The following is a 21726-nucleotide window of genomic DNA, read 5'->3' on the forward strand; positions in this document are numbered from 1 at the left end:
GGGGCTGGGGCCAGGGGGTGGAAGTTGGGAACTGGGGGTGGAGAGGAGCCACTACTCTCATCCTGGGAGAGCCCCTGGGCTCTGTGCCAACGTAGGAAAGTGGTTTTCCAATGCCAGGGAGCTGCAGCAGGCTGGCCGCCCCATTCCAGGCCCCGCTGCCCTGCTGTATGGCCCAGGACAAGCAGCTGGCTTTCCCCGGACAGAAGCACAGCGTCCTGTTCTGTTTCCATGCGGCTCGAGCTCAGAACTGTAGAGCTGACCTAGGAGACTGAAGACCCCACCCAAAGTCCAGAAAGGGAGAGGGGTCTGCCCAAGGCCACACAGCAGGGCCAGGTATACTAAGGGCCAGAGTGTTATCACACGGCTGGCTCAGGTCTCTACGACGTCTCCCCTGCCCCAGGGCTGTCATGTCAGCAGTTAGAGGGACAGGCCCCCACGGGGGTACCCACCCATGGAGGGGCTCAGCTGAGCTCCAGATTGGTGGCCAGAAGCACATGGGCCCCAGACGGCCAAAGACGGAACTTCAGCTGGGAACAGCGCTGGACTCAGTTAGCACACAGCCAGGGGGCGGGTGGGGACCCGCCCCAGGGTCTGCGGAGAGGTGACCTCCATGGGGGTGAAGGCAGAGGGTGCACACACAGTGGGGTCTTGACCTGGGGCTCTGGTCAGCCCCTATCCAGCTGTCACTGCCCCCAGCTGCTTGCCCCGCTCTGCAGCCATCTCCCAGGACTCACGTCCCCTCACCTTCCCCAACGCTGATCTCACGGCACACGGACCTCAGGCACCACCAACACCTCTGACGGGTCCACGCAGCCCAGAGCAGAGAGGGTCCCTCACCTTCCTCAGTCTGGATTTCTGTTCCTCACGACGCAGCCGCCACTGCTTATCGTGAGTGGCGACAACAGACCCACGGCAGCTCTGGCAGGTGAGCCGTGTCACTCGCTGGGCCCTGGCCTCCAGCTCCTGCCTGCAGAGAGGGGCCCCCGAGGGGTTGGCAGAGAGCGGGGGCAGACGGGCCTCTAGGCCCCCCAATAAAGGTGCTGATATCTGCTCATTCTCTTCTCCCCACCCGCCTGCTCTGGGGATGGGTTAGTTTCATTCGGTCGTCTGTTCACATATTGACTGGGCCCCTCCTGCACTCCAGCTGAATGAGCCCCCCGCGGGGCAGACAGACCCTGGGGAGGGGCCGGGAGGGGCTGTCCCTCCCCCTCCTCACACTGGGAGAGCTGCGTGGCAGGCAGGGCTGGCCGACACCTCCCTTGGGAGCGCCCCTCCCCTTTTCCATGTCACTTGGTCCCACATAGACCCTCTCACAGGGCCACCTCCTCCAAGCCCTTGCCATGTACCCTTTCTTAAAGATTCCTAAGCAGAAGCTCCCATGTTGCTGGGCCTGCCCCGCCCTGGGAAGAAGATGGTGATACTAGGGTAACAGCAGCCAGAGGAACAGACACTTCCTGAGTATTTATTCCAAGCAAAGCATCTGGCTTAATCCTCAGCACATGTAAGAGGGAGGAATTATTTATCCCCATTTTAGAGAGGAAAAAACTGAGGCTCAGAAAGGCCAAGTCACTTGCCCGAGGTCACGCATGGAGTGTAGGGCTGGAATTCAACCCTAAACTAACGCCCTGTTTTCAACCACTGTGTGCCCGACCTCCCGCCTCCATGGACAGGTTCCCGGGGAGCTTAGGACTCGGCGAGGACAGCGGTGGGGCAGGGGAGGAGCTCACTCTTAGCTGCTCGGAGACGTCCAAAAAGGGTGATTTGTTCCTTCCCCGAGCAGAGTGGGAAGTGTGTGTGTGTGTGTGTGTGTGTGCGCGCGTGTGCAGCTGGGCCTGAGCCTGCCCGGGCGGCCTCCAGCTGCAGGAGAGCAGGGCCTGGGCCCAGCCTGTGGGCAGGGAAGGGACTAGGAGGGCCTGTGTCGTGGGAATCCGCCTCCTGGGCCCATTGATATTTATAGCTGGCCCCTTCTGAAATGTGGGTGGGGGAAGGGGTTGCTCTTAGGTGGGAACGGAAGTTGGTCTCTTCTCCCCGGCCCCTTCTATCTCCCCAGAGAGCCGACTGGCCCAGGCCAGAGGCACTGCCCTGGTGGTGGAGCAACGGGCTGTGTGTCCTGAGTTGGGGGATTCCTCTAGGGCTGCTGGCTCAGGGGCTGGATGCTCTCCTGGCCACAGCCTGCTGAACGACACCGTGTGGGTGCGTGTGTACACATGTGCACCTCCTAGATGTCAGACTGATGAAGGTCATGGACCAGGAGGTGGAGGCCAGGTGAGGGTACGAAATGCCTGTAACCCCACAGGGATGGGGGACAGGCCCCAAGAGAGGGGCAGAGTGTCCCGGGTTGCAGGGCAATCTGTGGTTAGAAAGGGCTCCCAGGGGCGGCAACGCTGCAGCTGAACCTTGAAGGGTTGGGGAAGGAGGGACAGCTAGTTGCAGGGAATGGCCCGAGCAAAGGTGGAAGAGATACAGGGATTATGGATTATAGTTCATCAGCCAGTCTGTGGGTGCAGGATCACCTTGAACGTGGAGGCTGATCTGTCGGGGGGAGGAGCGAGCACAGCATAGCACAGACTGAGCATCTCTAATCTGAAAGTGCAGAATCTGAAATGCTCCAAAATCCAGAACTTTTTGAGTGCCAGCGTGATGCCACAGCTGGAAAATTTCACACATAAGTATTTAGCACAAACTTCGTCTCATACACAAGTTAAAAATATTGTATAAGATGACCTTCAGGCTAGATGTATAAGGTGTATATGAAACATAAATGAGTTTTGTGTTTAGACTTGGGTCCCATGCCCAAGATATCTCATTATGTATATGCAAATGTTCCAAAATCCAAAAAAAATCCAAAGTCCGAAACATTGCTGGTGTCCAGCATTTTGGATAAGGGATGCCCAGCCTATAATGGTGTCTTTGGGCCCGCAGGCAGGTGGCAGGAGGGGCATGCTGGGGCAGGAGAGACCACAGAGCCCCCGGCCTGGCTGCGCAGGAAGCTGGGATGGAGTGCTTCGCCCTGGGGAAGGACATCTTCCAGGGGCCCTTGGTCTCTGTCTTCAATGGAATTCTTTGAAACCCAGAAAGTTTAAAAAAAAATTTTTTTTAAAGCCACAGAACCCTTTATCAAAACCACATCTTACACAAACCCAATCCATACATTTATGTTCAAGGAGCTGCTATGGGCTGGGCACGGTGGCTCACACCTGTAATCCTAGCACTCTGGGAGGCTGGGGCAGGAGGATTGCTTGAGCTCAGAAGTTCGAGACCCATCTGAGCAAGAGCGAGACACCACCTCTACTAAAAATAAAAAAATAAATAAAAAATTAGCTGGACAACTAAAAATAGAAAAAATTAGCTGGGACTGGTGGTGCACTCCTGTAGTCCCTGCTAGTTCGGAGGCTGAGGCAAGAGAATCACCTGAGCCCAGGAGTTTGAAGTTGCTGTGAGCTAGGCTGATGCCACAGCACTCTAGCCTGGGCAACACAGTGAGACTCTGTCTCCAAAAAAAAAAAAGAAAGAAAAAGAAAAAAAAAAAGGAGCCGCTATGTGTGGATTGGGGTGGGGCAGGCATCTCATATTCGCCTCCAGGTTGGCTCAGGTGTAAGGCCCCGGAGTGCCTAAGGCACAGCCTGAAACTCCCCGGTTGGCGTGGTGGTCTCTATGCCCCTCTGGGGGCCTGGCCCTGTGCTCGGCAACACAGCACAGACCCCTGAGCAAGGCGGATGTGATGTCTGCCCCCAGAGAGCTGCTGGTCCAACCAGGGCATGAGGATAAAGGGCAGGGAGGCCCAGGCCCCAGTCTGCTATGGACTCACTGTGGGACTCTGAGCCCAGGTCTAGGGGCAGCCCGTTTCTGCTGTAAGGCCCCGGAAGGGAGGCAGCCTCACTGACACACCACAACCGTCTGGCCGCGAGAGACCCACACGCTGAAACGTTTAAGCATGAACAACGGCCGGAGGCCTGGCTCACACACGCCGGAGCTGGCAAGGCTGGCTCCTCTGCAGGCTGGGGGCTGGCCCGGGCGTGGGTAGCAGCTGAGCAAGAGGAAGGAATGCTCAACAGGACAGGCAATGTCCCCTGGTCCCACCCATGCCACCAAGCCACCCTGAAGGCAGCCCCTAGAGCTCTCACCCTATGTTGGAGACAAATGTGGCTTCACTGGCCACCTGAGCCGTGGGGAGGTGGAGGTGCTTTTTTGAAGGGGATTTGCTTATGTGTGAGAAAGTGGGGCGGGTTTGGAGAGGTGGGGAGGCACTTGCTGGAGAGGTGCGGGGAGACAGGAACAAAAATCTGGAGTCTTCCGGGAGCTGTCTCCCCCCCAGCTGGGGTCCTGAGCCCACTGGTGGGTGGCTGCACACCTGGCTTGATCTGTGAAACCTGCTGTTGTTGGGGTGAGTGAGTACACCATGGCCTGTGTGCCCACAAGGTGACCTGGGCAGTCTCTGCACCTTAGTTTCCTCATCTGTAAAATGGGAATGTTTCCTGACTTGCAGTGCTGCTATGAGGCTGCAGGACAACATGGTTAGCGCCCACCAGGGATGTCTCTGGAGGTAAGAGCTCAGTGAAAAGACAGCCCCATCCTTTCCCCTGTTTGGAGTTGCAGGCCTTCCTGGGAAGCAGAGGGAGCTACGAACCCCCACCCTGGAGAGGAATCAAGTACAAAATTGTTCATACAAATTCAGTAACAATAGTAGTGCAGAAAGTTTGAAACCCGCCCCAGGCCTGCACTTGGAAGAAGAGCCTTAACTCTAGAAGGCTCTACAGAACCGGACACATGCCGCGGCAGAGGGCAGGTTGGAGGCAAGAGGGAGCTGGGTGTGGCCAGCAGTCGGGGAGAGGGGGTGAAGGAGCAGAGGGACCACGAGGGAGCAGGCTCCAGCCCCAGACCCCCAGGCCCCTCATTCACTCGCTCCGGGGCTGGAACAGCAGCCACAGCTCAGCATCCAGCCCCCACCCCGTGCTCACCCCTTCTCCGCAGCCCAGGCCTGTGGGGCAGGGGCTAGAGATCCAGGTCTGTGAGTGCGCCCGTGTGCACCCACATCTGCGCGCTGCCAGCGAGTGTGAACGTCAGGGCTATTTCCAACTCTCCTCCCCTGCCCACCCTCCTGGGCAGCACGCCCAGTTCCCAGACGAGCATATACACTTCCTCTGCGAGCTCCACGCTCCCCTCCGCCTGACTCCCCTCCTGCTGGCATCAGCCGCCTGGCCCACCTGGTGCGGCCCACCCCCAGGCCCCCCAGGCAGGCAGCACTGAAAGGCTCTTCTTGTCCTGCCTGGGCAGGCGGATGTTGGGAGGGAGGCTCAGTTATACTTGGTTCTGGAATAGCTTTTCTAGAGCTTGGGTGGGCTGGCCCAAGGGCCCTGGCCCTGCCCTGCCCCAGAGGCCTGGGGCAGCGCACGCATGTACAAACAAGGCTCAGGGTCTGTCCCTAGCACCATCGGTCCCCCATACCATCCTTGGGACAGCAGGATCTACCGGGGTTCAACTTTTTGCACCTGGTGCCCCTGCAGCCCTGCTCTCTAAGGCGCTGCCATCAGTTCAGAGCCCCCATCCAGGTAACACACACACAAGCCTTCCCTGCCAGGTGCTCCTGCCTGGGTCCCACTTGAATCCCTTACATCCTGCCGTTCAAAGTCAGCTCCCCCAGGCCAGGGAAGAGGTGCTCTCTGCTCACGGGCTGCTCCTCTCACTGGCGTGCCATCCCCGTTCTTCTCCGCCTGCACTTCAAGCACCAGCTCAAATCCAGTATCCCCCATTGCTTGTCCCTCTGCTGCCCGCCCACCCAGGGCTCAGAAGGAGCTGGAAACCACATTTGTCGGCCACACTGTCACAGTAGCACAAGCCTAGCCCCCCAAGCAGGCTGGGAGATCCCTCAAAGCAGGGCTGGGAGCTCTTCCTGGACGGCTGGGGTTCTCTGTGGGACGTAGAGTACCTTTCCTCCTCTCTGGGGCCTCAGTTTCCCTCTCCGTACAATCAGAAGGTTGGCCCAGATGGTCTCCTAGGGTACTTGACTTCAGTCCTGGCCCCATGACCTGGATGCTCTGGCAAGTTGAGGGCCCGTGCGGCTGGGGTGCCCTTCCTCAGTGGGAGGGGAGTGGGAGCAATGCCTTCCTCAGGCAGGGGCTGTCTCTCCTGCAGAGCCCAGGACAGGCGGCTGGCCTGGAGCAGTGCTAGAGATGGGTTGTTGAACGGGAGCTCTCCAGTCCCCTCCCATTTCCAAATCCTTCCCAAAGGCAGGGGTTGGTTTAACCTTATAAAACCCCACGGACACCATGCCACCTACCTGCCCTAAAACCTTTGTTGGGTCCCCATTGCCAACAGGGCATAGGCTATGGGCTTCATTTTGCCATTTAAGGTTTCTGTGCCCAAGCCCAATGGCTCTCCCTGGCCTGTGCTCAAAATATGCCTTCCAGCCTGGCCTCTGGCCTTCCTGTCTCAGCACCCCTCTGCTCACACCCCTTAGCACCTCTGCTTAGGCCAAGCCCCCGCCTGGAGTACCGGCTCCCTTCCCAGCCTCCAAGGCTTGGTGTAAGGACCACCCTCCGTCCCACGCGATACTTTTCAGCTGGATCTTTGCAAACAACTAGGAATTGCTGTTTGAGTTTTCATTTGCTTTTCTGCATCCCGCATGAGCCTAAGTTCAGCCTGTCCACTGCCGTGCGCCCCCGCTGCCTAGCACAACGCCTGCACGCGGTCGGTGCGAGGAAGGTATTTGGGCATGGCTCTCAGTTGAAGCCCAAGGAGGTAGGGGTGCTGGAATCTCTCTTTGGCTGGGGGCTGGATGAACCCCAGAAGGGAAGGGAACATCCCCAGTCCCCTGGCCTGTTCCCTTCCCAACTCTCTGGTGGCCCAGCCATTGTCACCCAGACCCTGAGATCTTATGAGATCAGGTCCCTACTTACGGGGAACAGGGAGCCTGGGGATCCAGCCCTGACTCACTCCAGGGGGTCCGCCCTTGACTCATTTCCCTCTGGGTACCGCGTGATGCCCTCTGGTAGAGCGGCTTCCCCATCTGAAGGGGAGAAGGGTGTGGTCCAGGCCGTTGGAAGGGAGACTCAGGCCCTTCTGCTCAAAGTTGCTCTTGGGAATGGTCCCGAAAGATGTAGGCTGAAGCACTGATTCATCCATGGGTAGCAATGACTGATGGGCCCCGAGGCCACGGTTCTTATGGCATAACTAGACCGTGCCTTCACTAAGGGAAGAATGCTGTAATGTTGGGATTTCTGGCATTGTGACAGCGAGGGGATGCAGAAAGCAAACTTCCATTCGGTCCCTGCTGGGGTCAGGCACCAGTGTTAGGGACAGGGAGGCGTGGCAGGGGGTTGCTCAGGGCTGTCTAAGGGACAAGCTCCCCCTGGGCACAGGGTACCCAAGGGGCACCAGCCCTGCCTCTTGCTGAAGAGTGGGTGGTCGGTGGGGGGTCCCCTCTGTCACCAACAGGAGTGGGGAGAGGGAGAGGAGTGCATTAGAGGGAAGGCAGCAGACAGATCCACATGGGAGGGAGCAGGAGTGCAGCAGGGGTGAGGCTGGAAGGGGTAGAGGCTGAGGTGTGTGGGCCCCCCACAGGGTGGGGCTGCGCGGCTCCCTCCTCATTTCCAGCCTTGCAGCACTCTCCATGCCTGCCCAGGGCATCTGAGGCTGGTACCCACTCTGTCACTGGGTGCCCTGTGGGCACCCACACGGTCACCCCAAGTTTACCTGGCAAACAAAGCCTGGACAACATTGGGGTGCCCCACTGGGTGTCTCTGACAATCCCAACAGGCAAAGCCACACCCTAGGCAATTCCACCCTGGGTCCCCTGGCCACGGGAACTGGACAGCCTTGGACGGCTAGAGCCTCCATAACTTGAGATTGCCTGGGGTCCCGCGTCCACCCCAGGTGGCCACCCAGAGACTGCGGTGGGAGACGCGGAGCTCCTTTGACTCCGGACCTGGAAGCCACTTCTGTCCCCTACCTGCGGACCGTCACAGCTCCCGCCAGGCGGGGTGGGGGACGCGGGCCCTTCACTCACCTGTGGACGCGAGTCTGGCCAGCACAGCCACGGCCAGAGCCAGGGCCAGGGCGCGGGCCGGAGGCGGGGGCCGCGGGCCGGGCCGCATCGCGCAGGCTGGGCGGCGGGACTCGCGGGGCGGGATGCGCGGTGCCCAACGGAGCGTGGACTCCAGAGCGGGAGCGGCGGCGGCTCTGCTGGCGCGGGCTGGGCTCCCCGCGCTTAACTCCGGGGGCGGGGCGGGCGCCCGCCCGCTCGAGTTTCAGGCTCGGGCTCCCCCCGCTGCCCCCACCCTCAACTTTCTTAAAGGGCCCGTGCCGGGCTGCTTCCCGCCGGGGAAGGGGTGAGAGGACCCTTACAGCTCGGCCAGACCCAGGCCCCACCCTGGAGATTTTGGACAAAGTTGCAGAGGGGCCCAGACTCCCTAAGTTCTGACCCCAGGACCCCCGGAGACCCCTCCTGGAAGGAGGCGTGAACTGGGCCAGCCCCCCACTTCTCTCCTTTCTGCCCTCGCAGAGGCTGGGGAGACCCCTCCAGGCGCACTCTCCAGCCTTAGGAAGGACAGACTCTACCCGCGCCCCAGGCTGCCTCTGAGGCCTGCTCAGACTCCATTCTGGTCGGGAGGTACCAGCTGAAGTTCTGCGATGCTCTGCTTCTCTGCCCACAAAGGCCTCAGTCTCTCTGTCTATAAAAGAGACATGTCTGGACTCCCCCACAGGGCAGAAGAATTCTCAATTCCACCGTAACATTTGCCTCAAAATAACCCTGCCCCCCTTAGGAAGGAGGAAACTGTGGCTCAGAGCTCAAAGTGGTTCTTACAAGGCTTCAGGTGGAGAGTAGGTCCCTGGCGATTTGGGGCCGGAAGCCCAGGCCTCCGAGCCCTGAATCCCAGTGTTTCAACTAACTTCCTGGGGCTGCCTCCTGGCAATCTGGCCCTGGATTTAGCTCCTACCTAACAGTCAGGCTGGGGCCTTTCTCCTCCTGGCTCCCACCCAGGCAGCAACATCAGCCTAGTCCCCAGCAGCAGGAGAAAGGGTTCCAGTGCCTAGAGGCTCTGCCTGTGCTCTGCCCAGCCCCACCTTTGCCTTGGTTTGTTGTTTACTTCCTCCACCCAAATCCCTCCATCACACCTGCCTGCCACAGCCCACCTCACCTTGCACCCACTTCCCAGCCTCCCCTCGACCAATGACAGTCCCACATTATGTACAGCACTTCATAGTTTGCAATGAAACTGAGCCCCATTTTGCAGATGAAGAAACTGAGGCTGAGAGAGAGTAAGGGACTTGGGCAAGTCTACACAGCTGCTAAGAGGTGGAGCCGGGTCTTTGACCCCAAGCCCAGTGCTCTTACCACCACAGCACGTGTGACGGTGCCCAGTCCGCAGGGTGGTTATAAGTACTGGTTTTGAATCCAGACAGACCTGGGTTCAAATCCCAGCTCTCCTACTTGGCTGTCCAACCTTGAATAAGACCTTTCATCTCTCTGTGACTCAGTTTCCTCATTTGTAAAATTGGATCATGAGGATCAAATGCTTTAGTGTACCTCTAGTGCCTAGCTGAGGGCCTGGCACACAGTAGGTGCTCAATAAATGCTTGTCCTTTCCCCTCTGTCTCTGTCACCCTGCACGTCCCTATGCTTCACGGTTTGCATGCAGCTTTATACACGTCACCTCCCTTGATGGAAAGTTGCTTATGAAGCTTGAACGTTCCCCTCCAGAGGCAGCTGTATACAGTAGGTGTTCAATAAATGCCAGCTGGGGTTGACTAAGAAACCAGCTGCTGCTGTTCTGTGGGGATTTTGGCAAACCTAAGAACTCCCATCTGGGCACCCCAGGAGGCCTGGGCGGAGGCTGCGCCCGGCTGGCCTCAGTGGCAATAAAGCCACTGATTTTACTTGTCCCTTGTTTTTCCTTCTCACCAACTCAGCAAGACACCTGGTCCTCGTTAGGGGCTAATTACTGGCCAAGTGTGGGCCGAGGGCTGGAGGGGCTGCCTGGAAGACTGTGTTGGAAGGAAAAGAGCTTTCATTTTAGGAGTGAGAAAAGGAGGGAGAAGGCTTTGCTTTTTTATGAATCAAAAACTTGGGTGAAGGGCAAAGATTTCCTCCAGCTCTATTGCCCCCCATCCTTCTCCCTCCCCATCTTCTCCCATCCCCACCCCCCAATTCCCACGCACACAGAAGTCTCCAGAGGGGGTGCTCCCGCCCACGCTGAGATTCAAGTCGGGCTCAGCTGGGAGCCCCCCCGCCTTGTTGCTAGCTGGGCAGAGAAACACAGGCCTTGGAAAATAATGGCAACAAGCGGGCCAGTAATAGCCAGGCTCTCTGCCCCATTTGCAAAACACTTACCTGGTCTCCTGACAACCCTGGGAAGTGCGTGTGTTGAGGGACAGTGTCTCTGTTTACAGATGAGGAAACTGAGGCTGTCAGTGGAAAAGGGATGCTGGGGCTCGGGTGCACACAGGCCTGGCCTGTGTTTGGCCCATAGCCCAGGACTTGAACTCGGGGCCGATGCTAGCAGCGTCATGCCAGGCAAACTGGCAGAAAGTTGGGGTCCCCGTGTTGCTTTGTAACCGATCCCTGACCACCTCCCACTGTCTCAGAGCAAAGGCATCAGACTGGGCGGTGCCTGCTCCTCAATTGTCCCCTCTCCAGCCTCCTCAGCAAGCTCCCCTGAGCCCCACAGCTCCCATCCTGGGCAGAGTTGACCTGGGCCTCGCCAGCACCCTCAGGCTTGGCTCATACCTTCTCCCTTTCACCTTCCAACCTTTGCCAGGACTTTCCTTGGCTTGGGTTGGTGACCATCCCTGACTGCCCCACCTCACTGGACACGTCTCACCTTCCTCCAGGAAGCCCTCCTGGCCTCCCTTCCTGCACACTGACCTCTCTTCCCACAGATTCCCTGGAGTACTGATCTCTGTAGTTCTGCTAGTTGCCCCGGGGTCTGCCTAGCCCAGTGGCCTCCCAGCAAAGCACAGGCCAGGGCATGGGGTGGGGGGGGGAAGACTCAGAAACACACTTGAAGAGCGAAGAACGCCCCCACCCCAGGGTGAAAGAGGATCAAAAATCCTCTGAAGTTACAGTGACCTGTGGTGCGTGCTGCCTCAGTTTCTCCTAGTGTTCTTGGAGAACAAGACAACTGAGAGCCCATGACACCCGCTTCCCTGCCAGCCAAGTTCAGCCAGCCTGCTGGCCGGGCGCTCCTGTTCACTCTTGCCCCCAGAGCTTCTTGGACTAAGAGTACCCGCTCCGGCAGCCGCTGCAGCGCGGCCCCACCCTTGGCCAGGGTGTTTTGCACCCTGACTGCCCCGGCCCCACCCGAGGAGCCTGAGGCCAAAGCCAGCTTGCTGGTAAGTGGCATGTGCTTGTGCCCTAGATGGGGTGGTGCCTGGGGAGGGCTGTGTTCCTGCCGTGGGCCCTGCCCTCAGGCAATTGGCCCTCTGCCACGAAGGACACAGGACCTAGGCCACCACTACACAAGGGGACATGGGCATTAGGCACCGGCTCTGAGCTCTGCAGCTGTGGGCCCCAGGCCTGGGCCTCTGACCAGGGGCCTCTGCTAGGAGTGGTCTTACTCCTGCTTCTGGCCGAGGCATCCGTGGGGCTCCTCCAAGTGCAGGCAGCCAGGCGCAGGAGGGGCGGGAGCAGCTAGTCCCAACAATTACACAATTCAGGAGCTGAGAAGTTTGTCTGCCACCCTCGGGAGCTGGCTGTGGACAGGAAGCCAGTGGCAGGCTTTGCCCTGACCGGGGGTAGGCTCCGAGCCATGCCCCAGCTGTACAGGGAAGACAGAGGCCGGGGGGCAGTGGCGGACCCTCTCAGAGCCTCTGCTTCCCGGGAGCAGGCACTCCTCTTCCATACCATGTCCACAAAGGCTTGTGGCTTCAGTGGCTGTGACCAGCTGGCCACAGCTGACTCCCCGTGGGTTGTGCTATTTCTAAATATTAGCTCCTGCTGTTAACCCCTGCTGCGCTGCCCTGGTGGACATCCAGCTGCCTGCAGATTTAGCCTTTTGGAGGGGGAGTGAACAGTCCCCATCTGGATGGAAAATCTGTGAATGTGTTTGCTTGGGCCCTGGCATGGGGCAGGCACGTTTGGGGGCTGGGGTAGGGTTCCCAAAAGAAGGATGGGAGATACCTGCTTAGGACTGGGAATGAAGCTTGCAGTGGGCTTTAGGGGACGTGGGTCTGAGCTGGCCACTGGGCAGGGCAGCGGAAAGAATGTGGGGTTAGGAGCCAGAAGTCCAGTCCTGCCAAGCCTTTTCTATGTGGCCTCAGGCAAGACACTTCACCTTTCTGCACCCTTTTCTCATCTTTAGGCCACCATGGTGCTTGGATGATGGCCTCCAGTAGAGGTGCTGGGGCTGTATAAACTGTGAAGGGCAGTGCCTGCTGGTTCTGACCATGGCAACAGTTTATGCCAGGGTCCTGCTCTCTGCCTGGCTCCCAGGAGCCCCTTGGAGGAGGGCAAGACTGACAACCGAGAGACAGCTGGAGCAGCTGGCAGGGCTGCTCTTAGCCTGCGTGGAACTTAGACAAAAATGTATAGCTTGGATTTTAGCCCCTACTGGCGCCACTGGTTAGTTGTCCTTGTACAGTGACAAATCTTGGGGTAGCCAGCCTCAGATGGCCTCAGTGATCCTCACCTGCTGGCATTCACAGCTTTGTGTAGTCCCCTCCCACATTGGGTAGGGCTGGCACGTGTAGCCAATAGGGCATTGCATAAATGGTGGCGTGACTTCCAAGGCAAAGCCATAAAAAGACACGGCAGCCTCTGCCTTGCTCTCTTCTGAGAGTGGCCACTATGAGCTGAGGACAGTTAAGCAGCCTGTGAAGGGCTCACGTGGAGAGGAGCTGAGGCCTCTTGCCGGCAGCCAGCTCCAACCCACCATTGCTGTAAATGAGCCATCCTGGGAGTGGATCTGCCAGCCCCAATCAAACCTTCAGATGACTGGCCCCCACTGACATCTTGGCTGCCACCTCCTGCAAGACCTGGAGCCAGAACCACCCAGAAAAGTCACTCCAAACTCCTAACCCACAGAAACTATGTGCAACAGGAGATTGCTATTTAACACTGTTAGATTTTGAGGGCAATTTGTCACACGGCAGTAGATAACTGATACAAACCTGCACAGTCGTAAATGGCAGCCCAGGAAGTCAGACCCAGCATGTGCCTTGGACTCAGAAACTGGGACTCTACTCCCATGGGGTGGGCTGGCGTTTCCTTGATCAATCAATGGATCAACTCATTCATTCATTCCACAAATATTTCTTAAGCACAGACTGTGTATCAGGCACTATGCTGGGGGCTGGGGACCCAAGGGTGAATGACAGACAGGAGCCTCCCTTTGGGAAACTTATAGGCTCCCCAGGGTGACATGGTGATTGGTGGGACCTGGGAGTGAGGACAAGAAAGGTGTCCAGGACCAGCCCAGCTTTCCAGCGTGGGTGGTTGGATGGGTGGTGGTGATGTCGTGCATTGGGATGCACAAGGGGTGGGGGCACATCCCCCCAAAATCTCTGGGCATGTTGACTCTGGGTGCTTGTGCAAGCCCCGAGTGATGCCGTGCAGGCTGCTGCACAATGGGCCGAATTGTTGGGGTTCCCCCAATGTGATTAAAAGTGACAAGGGGAGATGAGACATGAGACCACCTGGGAGAGAGGAGGGTGGCGTAAAACTAGAGGAAGACCCAGGACTGAGCCCTGAGACACCGTAATTTTTTAACTTTTTATTTTGACATAATTTCAGACTTTTATAAAAATGGCAAGACTATTACAAATATTTCCCACATACTCACCTAGATTTCCCAAATGTTAATATTTTACCATATTTTAAATTATTTTTCTATACATATCTATATATGTACATATTTATTTCTGAACCATTTGAGCATCAGTTGTGGACACACAGTCCCTTATCCCTAAACACTTGAATGTGGGTTTCCTGAGGACGAGGACCTTCTCTTTCTTTTTTTTTTTTTTGGAGACAGAATCTCACTCTTTTTGCCCGGTCTAGAGTGCCGTGGCGTCAGCCTAGCTCACAGCAACCTCAAACTCCTGGGCTCAAGTGATCCTCCTGCCTCAGCCTCCCAAGTAGCTGGGACTACAGGCATGCGCCACCGTGCCCAGCTAATTTTTTCTATATATTTTTAGCTGTCCAGATAATTTCTTTCTATTTTTAGTACAGACGGGGTCTCGCTCTTGCTCAGGCTGGTCTTGAACTCCTGAGCTCAAATGATCTACCCGCCTCGGCCTCCCAGAGTGCTAGGATTACAGGCGTGAGCCACCGCGCCCGGCCAGGACATTTTCTATCATAACCAGAGTGCAATTACCCAAGTCATGAAGTCAACACTGGTATAATACTTTGAACTAAGCCACAGACTTTCCCCCTAGGTTTTGTCAATTTCCCCAACAATATCCTTTATTGCAAAAAAAAAAAAAAAAAAAAAAAATTCCTGGCATTGACTTGTCCAATCTTTTCGGTTTCTGCTAATCTGGTGCGGCTCTTCAGTGTTTCTTTGTCTTTCACGACGTTGCCCCTTTTGGCGAGCACAGGGCTGATGTTTGTAGAGTGGCTTTTGGTTTGAGTTTGTCTGGTTTCCTCGGGGTTAGATTCAGGTCCTGTCTTGGGCAGGAGTGCCCCAGAAACGATGCGATACGTGTCCCTCCCGGGCGTGCCGGCAGGAGGCTCGGTGCTTCTGCACGCCACGGCCGGGGTGTCAGCCTCCGGCGCTTGGTCGAGGTGGTGCCTGCCAGGCTTCGCCCCGTAAAGTTGCTGTTTTTCCCTTTGTGGTGAATCAGCGTGGGCCAGCACAGAAAGGTCAGGTCGAGGAGGAAGAGCCAGGAAGAAAGCCTGTGAAGGGGCAGCCGGAGACAACGTCCTGGAACCGAAAGAGCCACTGCGTGGAGGGGGGAGTGGCCGGGCATCCTGGGCCAGCGCGAGGAGAGGCCAACCCAGAAGGGGACGGAAGTGTCCCCTGGATGCAGTGGCCACATGCAGGCCGGCGGGAACCCAGTCAAGCAGTGAGGGTGGGGCAATGGGTCTGCAGCCCCCGCGGGGCAAGTGGAGGTGACAGGAGGTGAGGGTGGTGACAACACGGGAAAATGCCTCTTTGGGGAAGTCTGCCTGCGGACTGGCAGAGGAGACAGGAGGTGGGCTAGAGGCAGAGGCATGTGGGGCCATGGAGATGGCTTTTAGCATAATACGGGGAGGAGACACCAAGGCAACTCGGAGTGTGACAGAGGGAGCCAGAGAGGGGGGAAAGGAGAGGAGAGCAGCCCGCAGTGCCCAGGTGGGAGGGGGAGCTGGCGACGGCAGATGGGGGCTGCGGGTGTGGTGGATGGAGGGCTCCAGGCAGAGTCAGTCTGGTGGCTTCTGTTTTCTGCGGAGGAGTGAGTGAGCAGGGGCCGGGAGGGCCAGGCACACAGAGGAGAGTGAGCGAGCAGTGCTGGAGACAATCCTGGGGAGAGGGAGGGAGGGGAGAGCGAGCTGCTCAGAGGGGCCGGTGGCAGATGGGTGGAGAGAAGGGCAAGTCCAGGGTTCTGGGATGTGACTGTCCCCAGCAGCTTTCAGCTGCCTGGTGCAGGTGGACAAGGCAGGCCTGGGTGACTCAGGGCTGGAATTTAGCAGGAAAGAGGCTGCACAAGGTGGGCGGTGAAGGCAGGAGGGCCCTGAAGGCCGAGGAGGAAGTGCAGGGTTGGTGGTGGGGTCTCAGTGATGGGAGGCAGGGGCCGGGGTTCCTGGGGGATACGGGATACGGATGGTCACTGCCATGGGGTGTGGTGGGAAGCCCAGGACTGCTGTGGGGGGCTGCGGCTGAGAAGTAGTAGAGTGGAGGTGTTCACACATGAGGGGGGCTGGCAACTGGGAGGCCAGGAGAGTGGTGGGTGGTCCCTGGGGAGACCTCAGTCACCATGGTAATGGCAGGAGTTGGAGGAAGGGTGGAGACAGCCATGAGCCAAGGTCACCTGGTTTACAAATGAGGGACAAATGGCAGCTGGGGAGCTGAGGAGGGCATGGCTGGATGCTGGCACCCAGGGGAATGGTGCATTTGATGGGATGGGGGCACTGTCCGAGTACTGAGGAGGATAGGGACCCACTCCGCCATGCACTCTGAGGCACGAGGGGGTGTGAATGATGGAACAGCCAGCTTTGGAGAGGCTGAGGGCCGTCTCCAGGGGTGAGCTAGGTCTCCATCAAAGCTGGAGGGAAGGGAGCATTTGGACCAATGAGGAGTGGCTGTGACCTGCTGGGGTATGGGGGTGGCTTGGTTTCCCTAAGAGCTGAGCACAGGGGCAGTGCAGGGAGGAAGGCAGGGAGGCTCCTGGGTCTGAAATACTTGGAGACCTCCCTAGGCCAGGAAGGCGGGGGTCCCAGCCCCAGATCTGGCCCCTAACAACACTGGGGACCAGGAGCGCTCACAGCTTCTTATAGGGAAAGCTGATGAGGGTGGGGCTGAGGCGGTAGCACTGCCTGTGGCCTGAGGCCAACTGAGGCTGGGTCAACCCCAGCCTCGCCAGCCCTCCCTCCCCAGAAACCAGAGTCTTGGTCACCCCATGGGCACGTGGGGGTGCAGGGAGGGCCTGCCACCACTGAGGTGGAGCTCTGCCCTCTGCCCCGAGCCTCCCGGTCCCTGAGGGCTTGGAGCGCCCAGCACGCCTGGCCTGTCGGCTGCTCTCAGTCCTGTGGTGCCTGCTGCTGGGAACGAGTTCAGAGCACGGTTTGGTTTTCGTTAAGTCAGAGACTATGATCCAAAAAGAGCCCTGGATTTCATGTCCAGGTTCCATGTCTGCTACTGATGTAATAGGAGATTTTGACTAAGTCCTTGATCCTTTCTGGGCCTCAGTTTCCACATGTGTCTACCAGCATGGTGACAGACACCCTCTCTAAAGCCAGCAGTCATCTGGTTCCTAAGTTGGACCCCTCTTACCTGGTTCCAGTCAAATCTGTAGTCTGAGTTGTGAGCTGGTGGGCATGTCAGGCCCCAGGGCCCCAGACCCTCCTGGGTTCTTAGGAATGAGGAGGTCCCCAGCCTTTCCTCAGCCCTGGGGCTCGTCCAGTTTTATGGGGGCTGGATATCTTCCCTACCCCTCAACGTGTCGCCCCGTGCTTCCTCCCTCAAGGGAATGCTCTTGGCCACAGGCACAGGAGTGGCCCTTTGTGGCCTCAGCACCATCCTTCCATCTTCTTCTATTGGTCTCCCATTTCCTTTCTGAAATGCCACCAGCAGGCAAGTGTTCCTTGCGGTAGACATGGATCTCTAAAGATACCATGCCTTGGGCCTGGCGCTATGGCTCACGCCTGTAATCCTAGCACTTTGGGAGGCTGAGGTGGGAGGATCGCTTGAGGCCTGGAGTTCAAGACCAGCCTGAGCATGAGCAAGACCCCATCTCTGCAAAAAAAAAAATAGAAAAAATTAGCCAGGTGTCATGGCGGCATGGCTTATAGTCCCAGCTATTTGGGAGGCTGGGGCAGGAGGATCCTTGAGGCCAGGAGTTGGAGGTTGCTGTGAACTATAATGACACCACTGCACTCCAACCCCTGGCGACAGAGCAAGATCCTGTCTCAAAAAAAAAAAAAAAAAAAAAAAAAAGAGATACCATGCCTTGGGATTGGAGTCCGGAAAGGCCCTATTAGACAGTCACACCTTAGTGTGAAGTAGTTGACTTGATCCTTTGCCAAGAGAGAAATAGGCTTTGACAGAAGGGAGAGCATGTCTAGAGCTTGGGGAGATAGGTGGGAGGGGTGAGGGTAGTGGCCCTGGGGTGGGGGGCTGTGTGCGCTGCAGGAACCCTTTGCCCATGACACACTCGCCCTTTCCCTTCCTTTCCCCAACCTGAGGGCACCCATGGGGCGTGAAGAGCTGTCTGGCTTGTAACGCCACCTCTCCCTTCCCTGTCCTTGACCCAGGTCTCGGGGACTCCCAGGCCGTTTAGCCTGGTTGGTGGTGGGGGACAGGGGGCTGAGTTCTCAGAGTTCCACGACTAGGCTCACGGCATAGGATTTCTATGCCACGGTTCAGGCGCCACGGCAACCAGGGGAAATAAACACTCCGAGTTTCACAGTCCAAGTTCTGCCGTGATGTCATCTCCAGCTCCAGCCTGCTGGGCCCTGCAGCTGGCTGCACCCCAGACGGCCTCAGCTCCTCGAGAAGGAGAACCGTCCTCCTTCCCAGCCCCCACACAGTGCCTGGGCTGGGGCGGAGAGCAGACAGGGGGTCTTGGGCAGGAGTACCCCGGCTCCTTGCCTGCTGCTGCTTGGGTCCAGCTAGAGCTGCGGGTGCTCCCTCCGGGGCCCCGCCATGAAACTGCCCCAGGGGGCCAAGTACTCTGTGTTCTATGCGCAGCACCCAGAGAAGAAGGAGCAGTTGTCGTCATGGCAGGAGATCAAGCAGACCCCTGTCATCATGGCCATGCTCAAAGGTAAGAGCAGGCCAGGCCGGGCTTGGGCCCATCCCTCGCTGCGGGGCTGCTGAGGGTGTCCCAGCCTCTGGCCTGCCTCCTGCAAAGCCCCTTCAGACTTCCTCAAAGCCTTACAGAAGACCTGCACCTCCAAGCTGAGCCTCACAGGCGGTGTTAGCTGCTGGCATTGTTTGAAGGGTGGGGAGGACGGGCGCACGAGGCACGCAGCCAGTTTCAGAAAGACTGGGAGCCTTGAGCCCGGCTTTAGCTTTCCTCACTTCCCTTCAATCTTACTCTCAGGGGAGAGCAAACTAATTCTTACTACGTTGTTGATGACTGATTATTGCTCTAAGTGGAAGGTGGTTTGGTGCAGTGATCGAAGGCTTGGGTTCAGCTGGCCGATGATCAGAAGTTTCACATGACCAGCTTGTGTGACTTTGGACAGATTGATATTTCTAAGCCTCCATATTCTCCTCGGTAAGGTGGGAATGACAGGAGTGTCTACCTTACAAGGTGATCAGGGGGCTTGACCAAAATAATCCATATCAGATGAGTAGCAGAGTACTTGGTGCAGAGTAAGTTCTCAATAAATTGTAACTATTACCTTTCTTATTATGCCTTATCTGTTCAAGGGAAACTGCATTTTACCTGGGAACACTGCCCACCCCCAAAGGAAGCAGCCCGGGGGATGGCGGGCTTTGTGGCAATGTGACGTCAGCAAGAACAAGGTCCCCAGTGTGCTGTACTTGGGGACTTTCCTGCCTCTGCCCTGGTGGGCCCAGGCTGAAGGCTGCCCTGTCTGTCCTCACAGGTCCAGGGCCCGCCAAGTACCTGCGGCCATCCTGCACGGGCTACATAGAGCACGACAGCTCCGTGTTCCAGGAGCCGGCTTACACCCTGCACACCCGGCACTCGGAGAAGCGTGAGTGCACCCCCCGCCCCATGGCATCCCCGCGGGGGCAGGGTCACTGTTGGAGGTGTGGGGCAGTGAGAGGCCACAGGCCACTGGGAACTGAGGTCTGCGCTGAATGGGACACTCGAGTGGCCTCCTTTGTCCAGAGGAAGCCAGCGGAGATGCCCAAATGACCCACCCCTCTGAAGGCAACTCTGTGGGGGTCTCCAGCCAGACTCCCAGGGGAGCTTTGAGGGACACTGATCCCCCACCCAGACGGCAGAGCAGGGTCTCCTTCCTGTCTGGCCCTCGGCTGGGGCCCTCCAGCTCTGGCTGCCACGGTCCTGCTGGGTCCGCTGGCCAGTGGCTGGGCTGGAGCGGCCGGGGCAGCAGCAGGGAAGTGGTGGGGGTGGTGACCCCCAGAGCTTCCCAGGTGGCCTAGAACCCTGGAAAGGTGGGAGCAGACGGCCACAGAAGACCTGGGGCTGCTGGCTAAGGTCCTCGAGAGAAGGGGCTGAGCAGGGCATGGTGGTGTGTCCTTGGGGGTCTGAGATTCGGCTGCCTGCCGGCCTCTCCCTCGGGGAACACACCCTCCTCAGCAGCGGAAGCCCTGGCCTGGCCTGGGCCCTTTCGAATACGGACAGCTGCTGCTGCGCTGCTGTTAGTTTATCTGTCCCTCTGAAAGAGTTCTTGAAAATGGCGGGTCATGGGTTAAAAGTCCCATTTTACAGATGAGGAAATCAAGGGTCCCCAGACACCCAAGAGCCAAAGGGATGTGAAGGGAGCCCTTGCTCCTCTTGGGGGCAGGGAGACCCCGTGTGGGGCTGGGGCGGCCTTGGGGGCTGACAAGCCCTCTCCTTGGCTGCCCTGCAGGGATCACCGACGTATGCAGCCCTGGGCCTTGCTACTTCTTGGATCCCAAAATAACCCGGTTTGGAATGTCCAGCTGCCCACAGGTCCCCAATGAGGAGCGTGTTGCCAACCAGCGTAAGATGGGGCTGAGGAGGGAAGTGGGGGCTGGGAGGTTGGGGGCCGAGGGTCCACCCTTAGGACTTGAGCAAGGGCAGGGGTTCATGACTGCCTTCCCCAGGGGTATCTGTGCATGCTGGCATCTCCCCCCAGTGTCACTTCAAGACACCAATGTCATGATGCCGACATCACCCTGTCTTGAAGCCAATGTTATGACATGCATGCATGTCACAGGGTGATGTTATGATGTCCTGGGGCTCAGGTCTGGCGGCTGCAATATTGTCATGCTAATGAGCTCACGGGTGATCTCAGGATGTTGCCTCGGTGCTCTCAGAGGGACAGTGTCAGGATGCTGACAGCCCTCCTGTCCCTCCCTTTGCTCGCTTTCAGGCCTGAGCCCCACCCTGGCCCCGTGCCACTACTGCTTTGAGAAGATCCCCCCACCTTTGGAACGCAAGGCTCCCCGGCACACTTTCGGCTACCGATGCCCATACAGAGTGATGGACCCCAACCCGGCCCCCAACCAGTACCAGCTGCCATCCTTGCTGGGGCCCAACAACCCCGTCAGCCGAGCTGCCCCCTGCTATAGTCTGGCCTCCCCGGACAAGTACTGGTTCTATAAGGAGGATGTGGCAGGAGGCCCCGGACCTGCCATGCACGCCCGGCCTGAGCCGTCCGTCTACCAGAACCGCAGTCCCGTCTACAGCATGGCCAAGCGCTTCGGCTACCCACTGGACCACACGCCTCGGCCGGGCCCTGGCTCCCACGAGGTCCAGCAGGTCACGGTGCACAAGCCCCGCCCGCCAGCTTTCACCATGGGCGTCAAGCACTCACCCCACCTGTGCCCCCTGGTCGTTGACATTCGTGACTGAGGCCCCTCCTGGTGCACTAACCACGCACTAACCACTCCCCTCAACCCCAGAAATTATTTTTCTATACAAAATTGGGCAGTTTGACCAAGATTTCAAGTAGCAGGGCTGGTGCTTCCTGAATGTCCAGCACACAGAAAGCATTAGATAAATATTTTCATTTATTCATCCCTTTGTTTTGCAAACACTCACGGCTGCTTCCTGTGGGCCCTGCTCTGGTGAGGGGCTGGGGATACTGGGAGGAATCCTACAGGTCCCCGTCCTTGAGGAGTTCCGCTCTGGTTCACCAGGGAGGAAGCTTCCTGTGTGTCCTCCAAGGAGGCTTTTTGGCAGGGACTCCGGAGAGCTGAGTTCCAGTTCCAACTCTGCCACCAACATGCTGTGTGGCCTTGCAAAGCTTCTGCCCCTCTCTGGGCCTCAAGATCGCCCTTTGGACAGTGAAGCGGGGTAGGTCTGGAAGCGGTCCAAGTTCCCCCCAGCTCCAGAACTGTGGGACTCTGATCTGTCACATCAGCCAGTACCCCGGAGCGGAGAAGGGCAAGGGGGGGGTGCAGGCAGAGGAGGGAGGGGCCATTCTGATTCAGATGGGGGAGAGGGGGTTCTTCTGGGGGAGGG

At 58.0% G+C, this 21726-nt stretch overlaps 1 protein-coding gene across 1 annotated transcript; it reads left to right on the forward strand.

Annotated features, from left to right (window-relative positions):
• The first annotated feature begins 18281 nt into the window (after positions 1–18281).
• Positions 18282–21182, forward strand: ODF3L1 (outer dense fiber of sperm tails 3 like 1). The gene is made up of 4 exons (XM_045532658.1): positions 18282–18402; positions 19193–19303; positions 20147–20260; positions 20633–21182. Exons 1-4 carry the CDS (start codon positions 18282–18284, stop codon positions 21112–21114), a joined length of 828 nt encoding a protein of 275 aa, XP_045388614.1. The 3' UTR covers positions 21115–21182.
• The last annotated feature ends 544 nt before the right edge of the window (positions 21183–21726 follow it).

The sequence above is a fragment of the Lemur catta genome, chromosome 1 (genome assembly GCF_020740605.2).
Source record: "Lemur catta isolate mLemCat1 chromosome 1, mLemCat1.pri, whole genome shotgun sequence".
Lineage (NCBI taxonomy): Eukaryota > Metazoa > Chordata > Mammalia > Primates > Lemuridae > Lemur > Lemur catta.